At 36.2% G+C, this 10,958-nt stretch overlaps 1 protein-coding gene across 1 annotated transcript in view; it reads right to left on the reverse strand.

Moving 5' to 3' along the window:
• Positions 1 to 10,958, reverse strand: part of Tll1 (tolloid like 1) — a 221,981-nt gene that overhangs the window by 39,690 nt on the left and 171,333 nt on the right. Inside the window, exons 13-14 of the mRNA XM_023714616.1 lie at positions 5,167 to 5,362; positions 3,168 to 3,293 (exon numbers count right to left, since the gene is read on the reverse strand). Of these exons, the coding sequence (XP_023570384.1) occupies positions 3,168 to 3,293; positions 5,167 to 5,362 (322 nt within the window). The remainder of the gene's footprint in view (positions 1 to 3,167; positions 3,294 to 5,166; positions 5,363 to 10,958) is intronic.

Consider the following 10,958-nt stretch of genomic DNA (forward strand, 5'->3'; position numbering starts at 1 on the left):
TATAGTTTCCCTAGCATAAGAACTCAAAAGAAGAAATAGAAATAGAAAGGTATAATACAATTAAAAGGAAAGCAAAAACTTAAGGACTAGACAATGAAAAGAGAGCAAGGAGAATGCTAGGAAACATGACAGAGGCAAGCCATACACTTATATGTACACAATGGGCAAGGCAATGATCCTGAGAATCTTCAGAAGATTTTCAAATCTAGAAGTTAATTGGAAGCATTCTCACCCTGACTAACTATATATACTGACACCTGTGAACTAAGCAACTGTACTGAAGTTGGGAATTTGTAATAGTAGGTTCACGCTTGGAGTGCCTGTCATTCTGGTCCTCTGAATACGTGCTGCTTGTCATGACACACCAGTTGCTGCCATGCTGTCTCTTGGGTAGATGACAGTTTAAAAAGGAAGGAGATGGTGAATGAAGGCAGGAGACAGGAAAAGGAGTGTTGCAGGACTATCCTGCAACCATCTTTTATATGCTTAGATTTTTGGACTTATGTGTAAACATATATAATTCTTTATTCCTATTTTTTAAATGCATTTTAATTTTTCAAAATTTTTTGGCATATTCTGCAGGGACTCAAAGTTTTACATATGAGTACTTTATGAAAAATACCTGTTCCATGTTATGCCTAAGATGTTTGATATTCACACAGATAGTGAGGTTAAGCTCAACAGTCTAGGTTATATGGCAAAAACAATAAGCTTCTCTTCTGGAGGGTTAACAACCTAAGTGTGCAGACCAAAAATTAGAGAAAAAGGAGGGCCACAAGGAAAGCCAACATTTTGGCCCTAGCCTTCCAACATCAATTAAGACTCAGGACATATGAGAACTTCTACTGTAACATCGTGTTAGTTGTGTCCCAAATTTTCTGATTAAGGAGATTAACGGGCCTCAGAACAATGTAATAGATGATGTAGAGTGTGCCTAAGGAGAGTCACATGGAGAGAAAACATTCTCTCAGGTTTTCACAGAGAGCAAATTGGTCAAGCAATGGTTGTGACTCACCCACATGGCTGACACTGACAAAGGATCTGCAAACTGCAGAACAGGATTACAGGATAAACAGTGAGTGTACTTGACTGATCTTATCACATACAAAACTTACATTTCTTGTTATTTAAGTCTTGCTTTATCTTGGTCTTAAACATCCAGCAGAAAAGTATAAAAACAAGGGATATAAAGTAAAGCCATATTAATATGCTGAGCTGTGAAAGGCTCAAATCAACATCTTCTGTGGATAACCCACTGCTATTGTGGACTGCTGGACTGTGTTGGATTGTTTTGCTGAATTCATGTACCTATAGTATTTAGTTGCCAATGGAATACCCATTTCTGACAGGACTAAATGAAAAAAGGGGATACAAAGGAAGGACCATTTTTATCTGTGTGTGGTGAATAGTTAAGATAGATACACAGCTACTCTCACTTAATTCAATGAGAAGAGAGATTTGTACTAATAGTGTTTGGACAGGATATTCTGTCTGCATCTTGTACTATGGATAACCACTAGGAAGATAACAATATGCAATGTATTAATTATTGAAACTGTTGTATTAATCAGTTTTAAAGCTATTTCATTGGTATTTGTTTCTCAATAAAATAAAAATAAATAAATCACACTCAAAAAAATTTTTTGCTGTACAAATACATTTTATTAGTCGTACTGTTCTTAAAATTCTAATAGAAGGAGAATAAAAGTAGATTCATAGCCCAGGTAAAGACATTCAAAGTCAAACAGGAAACTTTAAAGGTTTTAAGAAGAAATAATGGGCCAGCCAGACAATTCAGAGGACTAAAGCACTGCTTAGGTAGAGTGCAGAGGCCAGGGATTCGATCCCTAGTATGCCATGCTGGCCCCACCCCCTGGCACACTGAGACAGCGATTGACACTGGGCTTGGTGGCATGTACCTGTATTTCCAGCACTTAGGAAGTTGAAAAAAGGAGGATCACTATGAGTCTGATGTATGCAGTGAGATCCTGTAGACCTTGAAGACCATGAACCAAATACATTAAAACAAACATTTATTTAAGTAAGTAAATTTTTTTAAGTAAGTGAGCAAAAGTGAGGCATTTATTCATTAGGCAAATACTTTTGCTACCTTTGGTCTTTCTTTAATCTTCTGTTACAGACACAATAGAGAGGAAGGTGTTCACTTTCCAGGGACTTATATTTCAGTAGAAAGATGTAAAAACGAACTGATGTATACATGAAGAAAAATATAGGTTATTACAATTTCTGTGAAGATGAACTTGGCAGGAAGTTTTAAAGAGGAATAGAGGAAAGCCAATTCATCCTGCGGGTAAACCAAGTCATGGAGTCTATAGTAGGACCGAGCAGGGACATGGAAGGGAGCAGCTTCACATTCTGAAGGAGGAGATCACACACGAGGGTGATGCCACTCTGTATAGGACACCGCACCCCAGCTTAGATTAAGAGGAAATGTGAGAACAATACCAAAAACATTTTTGATCAATGATTTTTTCATAAAACATGTATTTGGCTTTATTCTAAATGCTTTATGTTTACGTTAAATACTAAACATACCAAGAAAATGCAAATTTGAGGTTTTCATTTTAATTAGGGAGATGTCTTCATAGACTACATTAAGCAAAAGACAACAGAAGTGATGAGCAGAAAGATAAAGAGATGGATGATGGATGGATGGATGGATGGATGGATGGATGGATGGATGGATGGATGGATGGATACATACATGCATATACAGGAGAAGAGACGCATTGAAGAAAGGAAGATGGAAGGATGAGGGGATGGATGGACACAGTGGCCTAGTAAGCAAAGAGAAAAGAGACCAACTTTATAACAAGAGTTCAATGAAAGATTTAAACATCTCTGACAATGAAGACTGAACTGAGTCTTACTGGAAAGAGAGAGACAGACAGAGACAGAGACATAGAGACAGAGAGACAGAGACACAGAGAGAGATAGAGACAGAGAGATGCAGAGACAGAGACACAGAGAGATAGAGACACAAAGTGAGAGAGACAGCGGAGAAGAGACACACATACACACAGAGAGATAGAGACAGAGACAGAGACAGAGACAGAGACAGAGACAGAGACAGAGACAGAGACAGAGAATAAAAGACAGAGCAGATTAAAACAGGAGAAAGGCCAGCTGCGCCAGCCCAGCCCTACCTTCACAGCCCCTTCTGTCTGGCCCCAGCTCATAGCCAGGCTCACAGGCACACTGGTAGCTTCCCAGAGTGTTGAGACACCGCTGCTCACAGCCTCCTCGGTCAGGCTTGGCACACTCATCTTCCTCTGTAAAAATAGTGATAATTACAGCACCATTACAGTAGGATGTGTTTATATATTAAAGTGCATAACTTATTGAAAATATACAGCTTAAGAGCTTGGAATGCAATGGGTATGGTTCCTTTCTTCAACAAAGAAGCAGGAACAGCGTGCAAGCCCTTATTGGACAACCTTCAAGAATTCAAGGTGCTGCAACCTAAAAATCATAGAATGAAGAGAGAGACTACTAACCTTTAGCCACATGAACTGAAAATCATGTCTCAAACTGTGATTTTTCTCTGATTTTTAGATTGTTAAAAACTAGAAATTTGGGGGCTGGGGAGATAGCTCAGTAGAATAAGTGCTTTCCTGGCAAGCACAAAGGCCTGAGTTCAATCCCCAGTTCCGAAAAAAAAAAAAAAAAAAACTAGAAATTTGTCAGAATGAAACTTTAAAAATCCTTGCTCTACAAGCATAGTTTTACCTACTCATTTCATGGTACAGTTTGTTGATTATATCCCCCCAAAATAGTTTTAGAAGCTGGGAATGCAGCTTGCTGGTGAAGACAAAATCAAACTACATGAGGCCATGGGTTCAATTCCTCGACTGAAAGTAAAAATACTTTTAAAGAAAAATCACAATCAAGAAATAGATCATGGAGCATACAATTTTTAAAAATATGCAATAAAATTCAACAATTGATTTGACCTCTTTAAAGTTAAAGCACCATTGCTTTTTACATAGACATTTTGACTCAGGCAATCTAAGAATCCAATATTTTTGCAAATGTATACGCTATTTCAATTGCATGTGAAAATATGAAAATATATAATATTTTGTACAAATCTGGATGACAGGGCATTCTATAATCCCAGTTTTTCGGAAATAACATAATGTGAATTAGGCGAAGGGTACATGTACTCTTGAGAAATTATACATCAAGAGAATACCAGACATTTTTGTTAACCAAACATATAAATATTACATGAAAATAGTTTGACAGCATGTTCCTTCTGCTATTAATAAGGTGCACAGATAATTACAAATGTGTCAGTATATAAAGGAATTAATATAATTGAAATATCAAGTTTCTGGCCTTTCAATTCATATTAATTAAGTATGAAGAGGGAAAATCCATTGTATTCTTAAGATAATGAAAATAGTTTGTGTCTCATCAAATTTTGAGATATTCAAATTTATCATGTCTCCTATATGAATCAGTGTAAATTTTGTTTTATCTTCCCAAAGGAAGATATTATTTGATGGTGATACACTTAAAACAAGCATCTATTCATTTCATAATGTGCACTTAATGTGACCATTTGTACTAAAATGGCTTTTATTTTTACTTGGTAATTCACACAAATTATGGGATTTGAGAACAAATTAAAGCACAGGCACTTTAAAATTACCAGAATAATCTCACCAAAAGATATTTTAGCTAACAGAATATTCTGCTAAAAGGTTAATAAATTATTTTCAATGTTAGGGATCATTATTCTTTAAGAGGTTATTTTAAAATGCTAGCACCTGGAAGCAAATTGATGAACTCCAAATAAGCAAACCCCCTTCCAGTTATGCATTCTTTGTTGGCTGCACGTATGAATTTCAAACACTTTTTTCTTATCTCTAGATTTCTTTCTAGACTTTACTATTTTCACTATTTTTTAAAAATACAAATGGTAGAATATCTCAATACAGTTCCTCTCCTATGCTGTAATGTTAAAAACTAATATTTTACTAGCATATCCCATCAAAATTCATCAAAATATTTTTAACAACTGTGTTCACTCCAACTTTAATACAACTTCACTCCTATTTCCCTCCAATTCACACTAAATGCCACATTTATCCCTGTCTGAGAAAGGAAGTCACGCATATGTAAATCCCTGTGAAATACCTTTAAAAAAGTTAGCAGCAAACCCGGCTTTGTTGACAGTTCCATCAGAAACAAATTTCATCCACAAGGTATTGGAGGTGGATCTTATATCTTCAGGTTTATCATAACCACAGAAACGCCCAATCAAGGGGCTATTTTCACTGGTCCCATCTCGAATTTCTAAGTGGTCATAAGCACAGTTGTCATGCCTTTCAATCTACAACAGTAAGATTATGATATATTCCATTAATAGACAAAACAATTTCTATAGGTAGACTATGAATTCTCTGTGCTAGAGTACTGACTTGGTAAGATAGAAATTACTTATACTAAATAAGTATATAAGAACATTTCCCAGGAGTGTATATGCTCATACCATACACCCAGTGGATCCTACATGAAAAAGAACTTTCATATTTAAAAAAAAAAAAAAAAAAACTATGGAATAGTGCGGCCATGTAAATTGGGACCAACAAAATTAACTGGCTCTTAAAAGAAAACTAAGCTACAAATCATGATTCCTTAAGCAAGCTGAAAAAGATACCCAATATAGACAACTGTCATAAAACATCTGGGCTAGATAAACCTCAAAGTGATAGAGAGCTTACTCTGAAACTAAAATTGGTCATAGCTTATCAATAAGGTCATCATTTTACTCACAAGGCAGCTGGAATCAAATATTTTTTACCACAATATCATTGTTTTAGGTTATAAATCTAATTTTGAAAAGGAAATCTGATATTTCTTCTTAGACTATAATTTTTATACATAATTAGTACAGAAGAGTATAGAAAGACAGTCAACATTGGGAGGTGTTTCTGTTGTCCTCATCATAAGCTGGCCTTGGTCTGGACAACTTCTTTCACCTTGACACACTTCTCTTGAGCTCTATCATCAATAATTTATGCACTCTGTTGAGATCTATTCATGCACTGATGTTTTGGCCCTGGGTGTCTAAAAACAGCAGAAAAAATATCTACAAAAATTATACAGGACAAATTATGAACAAAATTCTTCTAATAATTTTTTTCACACAAGTAATACATTACCTTTGAAATTTCAATAGAGTCAACCGCTTAGGCAGTATTTGAAAATGGAAAGGTGGGGCATCTACAGCTTTAAAATTATAAAAATTGGTATAACTATTGTGCAATATAGAACTCATTAATAAGTGTCATTCTCCCTTTATAAACCAACAACAGAAAATATATTTATCGCATGGAATTACAACCTGAATGGGAGAAATTGATGTATACTTGAAGACTGTGGATTTATTGCTACATTATGAAAGATACTCTTCAAATAAAGTAGCATAAGAACACCATGAAAAGTAAGTTTTTCCAAGGCACAGATTTAGTTGTGAAAGAATTACATTTGCTGTTTCCTCTTCCACAATCACAGAACTGAATGATTCATTGTTTTAACAAACATTAAGTGTTACTCTCCGCTAGACACACTGCTCATTGCTGGAAGGTATCATTCAGAAAATAAAGCAGAACTTTGAGCTCCTGGAACTTGCATGCTTTTTGTGGGTAGACAGAGAAGGGAAGAAATACATAAGATGATTAGGTCAATCATAAATATTAGAAAGCAGTAAGTCTCATGAAAGAAAAATAAAGTGACACAGAGTTTGAAGCACGACGAGATGGGTGGGGGAAAGCAAACCTGCAGATTTAAGTGAAACTGTCAGGTAGGGACTCATTCAGTATGATTCATAAATCCAGATTTTTTTTCTTAAAATAGAAATCAACACTGAACTACTGACAAAAAATGTAGGGAAAATAGCCAAAAGTCTTGGCAAGCCAACAAATTCAGCTACTTCAAGCAGCACAGAATGAACCATCCCTGGTTCATGAATCATGTTAGGGGGGAATGGTAAGAGACTAGAATCAGACTACACACTGAAAAAAAATAAACGCACTCCTCATAGTGGAAGGCCCATTATAAAAAATAAAATCACATTACTTCATAGTTAAAACCACACTAGAATGAAAATTAACAAGGGTAATACAAAGGATTTTAATTGCTGTTTGAAGAATATCAACACTTTTTAAAAATGCAATAATAACAAGGATGAACACTATTGGCACTATTGAAATTAAAAATTAGTACCTTTAGAGATTAAAAAGAGAAAATTGATATTGCTCTGCCCATATCAGAGCATAACAGTTCACTGTTTTAAGAAATATGTGATAGATGCTCTAGTTTATGAACTGTGTCTCATACAAACAGATTTATAATATATATGGACATTATAAATGCCTGCAATAGTCTAAATGCACTATCCTTTCACACTAGTCCTGGCTACCTTGTTGATGACCCAAAAGGTACATTTCTATAGGTTTCCTGTATCATCCTGCTTTAATGCTGACGCAATCAATCTATGCCATTGCCATTAGTCGTAGTTACATTTTATCAAACCCATCTCCTTGGAGACAGGGACAATGAGCACAAATGAAAGTTTGCAATTTGATTTATGTCATTTCTGCAGAAATTGTTAGAGCAATAACAGATAATTTTATCCATTGATATATGAAATACACAGAAATAAATATGGTGCAAGTTCAAAAGTGAACCAAGTCTACTGATGTGATGCCAACAGCCTGCACTCTATGAAAAAAAAAAAAAGAATAAGGTCAATGATTTATGAAAGCCAAAGAAAAAAGTTTTTAAATGGGGTTTGTTCTTGAATTAACACATGGATAAAGTTCAGAAAGCGGGGAGCTGAATGCAATGTCATGCACAATTACACTTATAACAAGTAAGTTCTGATATTAATGATGTTGATTTATTACAGACCTCATGATAATCAGAGTGTAAACTATACGTGAATGCGATGATTTCCGTAATGTAAACAGACCTCTGTGTTTACAGGCAATATGGTGGAAATGATGGTAAGCTCTGATCATTTTTCAGAAAACTGGTATTCAAGCAACACTGATATTAGATCCAAATACACAAAGAAGGAGTAACAAGAACCAAGACCAGCTAAAGGAATTAGTGTTGTATTGAATTCCTAAGAGGAGGCCTACAACCTTACTACACGGGTAATGAGGAACCATAGTAGGTGAGTAATTTCTGCAAGAACTTTAGTTCTGCAAGAACTAAAGTAAATTAGGGTTGGGGAGATAGCTCAGTGGTCTAAGTGCCTGCTTGGCAAGCCATAAGTCCTGAGTTCGGTACCCAGTACCACATATCTTGCAGGCATGCAGGGGAGGCAGTACTGCCCACCAAGACCGGGCGTGGTGGTACACACTTGCAATCCCAGAACTGGGGAGGCTGACATAGAGCTTCATAGCGAGACTCTGCACCAAATTAATTAATTAGTTAATTAATTGTAAAATTTAAAAAAAAACACTAAAGTAAATCAGTTTTGACTGGAAGTGATTAGCCTCTCATTCTAAAACTGTCAACCTGTGCAGAGCTTTGTGGTGAGTGCTTTCGAGTGTGTTCTAAGAAGACAGAGGTCAGCCCCAGAGGACAGGGCAAGATCCCAGCTGTGAGCCCATTCATAAATGCATCTATAAGTAGATGTGTGTGTCTACAGTCATGTTCAGAGAAGATGCTTTAAAGTAACGAAAGGAAGGATGCAGCTCAAGCATCCTTTTGTATATGAACAGATAAACCAAAGAAAGCACATACAAGCAATGAAATGCTATGCAGCTTTAAAAAGGAACAACACTTTGATACATGTTACAAATGCAGTGAAACTTGAGAAGGAAGACACCAGTCACAAAAAGATAAATGCTGCATGAGTTCACTGATGGGAGACTCTATACCTAGAACAGTCAAATCTGTAGAGACAAAAACCAGGTGTGCCAAGGATGGTGAAGAGAAAAGGATAGGATTTTTAGTGGGTATAGAATTTCAGCTTTGTAAAATTAAAAATAAACTTACAGATTGGTTGTACGACAATGTGAAAGGTACTTGAATGCTACCATAGGAGACACTTAAAATAGTTAGTATGGTAAATTTTATGTCATGTAATTAAAAGATGCTCCCATCATGGATATGGTATAGTATTAAAATATAATTAATGTAATCAAACTAACATGATTAAATATAAGTGCAACAAGTTTTATAGATAAAATAAATGGTAGTCTATACATTTAGGACAGTATTAAAATTGTGATTTGCTTTTAAGAAAAACGTTAAGAGAAACTCTATTAAAAGCAATGCATATAAGGATAATAAAATTGATGTTAATGAGAAATATTTAATAAAGTCTAGCAAATAATACAATCAAATAGAATTTTGAATGAAAAAGTGAAGGCTTAATATTTAATTAGTATTTTAAATTTTATCTTCATATTAAATAGTTTAATAAAACTTTTAGCAGAAGCACTTAATAGCATTTTATATTCATGGTAATATTAATATAGCATTACATCTGAAAGAAGGGGGAGAGAAAATAGATGAGTTAAAAGAAATAGCATAGAGCTTGCTAGGTTTATTTTCATATAAGTTCTTTGTTTAAATTCTGCCACTTCAGGTTTTTGTTCTCCTTCAGGACAAAGATATTTTTACTTACTCATTAATACAATAATTTTACTGAAAACTACCAGTACGACCAGATGCCCCACATTGTCAGTGTGTCGTGGCAGTACTTAGTGCTCATGTCCTGACTGACCGGAGTAAATGCCTGGATGGCATCACCGCAGAAACTGTGACTGCACCACGCGCCAGTAGAGAAACACGGGGATGGCTCTATGAGAAGTGGCCGCGGCCCTTGTCCCTTCCAAGATGCCAGGACAGCAATGCCCAGGACATTCCTTGGGTTCCAGTAGAGCACTTCAATTGTTTGACCTGGGACAAGCAGATTTGAACTAACAAGCACTAGATACCCAGTTACAGTTACAGCCTGAACCCTGATTCATGAAGAGCTTCTGAAGCTTCTCCTTTAGACTCTCTGGCCAATAAACACTATCAGCTAGACACCCCCAACTTAGTCCAAGGCAAACAGAAAAGCACTGACTAAGTCAGAGCTCCTTATCTCAGATGCTTTGCTCATTCACAAAGACTATTAATCATAAGGTAATAAAAAACATTTAGAGGAATCAAAGGATTGCATTTAGTCAGGCACTTCTGCAAGTAGTAGGACACAACTGGTGTACACAGCTCAGAACGTTGAAGCATGCATGGTGGTTAATGCTATGAAACAGCTCTGGTTTGCATAAGGAAAGCATCAAATCATGATGTGCAGCCACACGGACCAGCACCTCAGACTTAATCCCACTAGAATTAATGCAGGTGGGGGTTTCAACTTAAACAAAAGTAAGCTCTGTGTTTATTTCACTTCTTTTCTGTTTTACTGACATCTCTTTGAAGTTATTCCTGTAAACATTTCCAGCCTCCAAACATTTTTCTCTCTTGTATTTCAGCAAAGTGAAGTTTTCAAATAAAATAGAAGAGGATCCCTAGGAGCTAATACGGCTGCTGGGGAGAGGGCCACTTTCCATATGAACTTCAGAGGTGATCTATATTTATACACACACTTACATAAGTGTAAGAAAAATAACGTAATATATCTAGGAAGAGAAGCCAAAGCTCTCTGCTCTGGTCTGTGCAGAATTCCACTAGAAAGGACCATAGAAGGGCCTGAGAGATAGCTCAGCAGACAAAGCACCTGCTTTGGTGGGTTCAGATGGAACCCTGGTCCCACAAGCTGCCCCGGGGCATGCTGAGCCAGGGACAAAGTCTACGCATGGTGGTATATGCCTATAATGGCAGCGCTGGGGAGGCTGAAAACAGGAGAATCACAAGTCTGAGCTGCATAGCGAGACTCCATACCAAATATCACAAATAAAAACACA

The sequence above is a fragment of the Octodon degus genome, unplaced genomic scaffold (genome assembly GCF_000260255.1).
Source record: "Octodon degus isolate 3935 unplaced genomic scaffold, OctDeg1.0 scaffold00036, whole genome shotgun sequence".
Taxonomy (NCBI): domain Eukaryota; kingdom Metazoa; phylum Chordata; class Mammalia; order Rodentia; family Octodontidae; genus Octodon; species Octodon degus.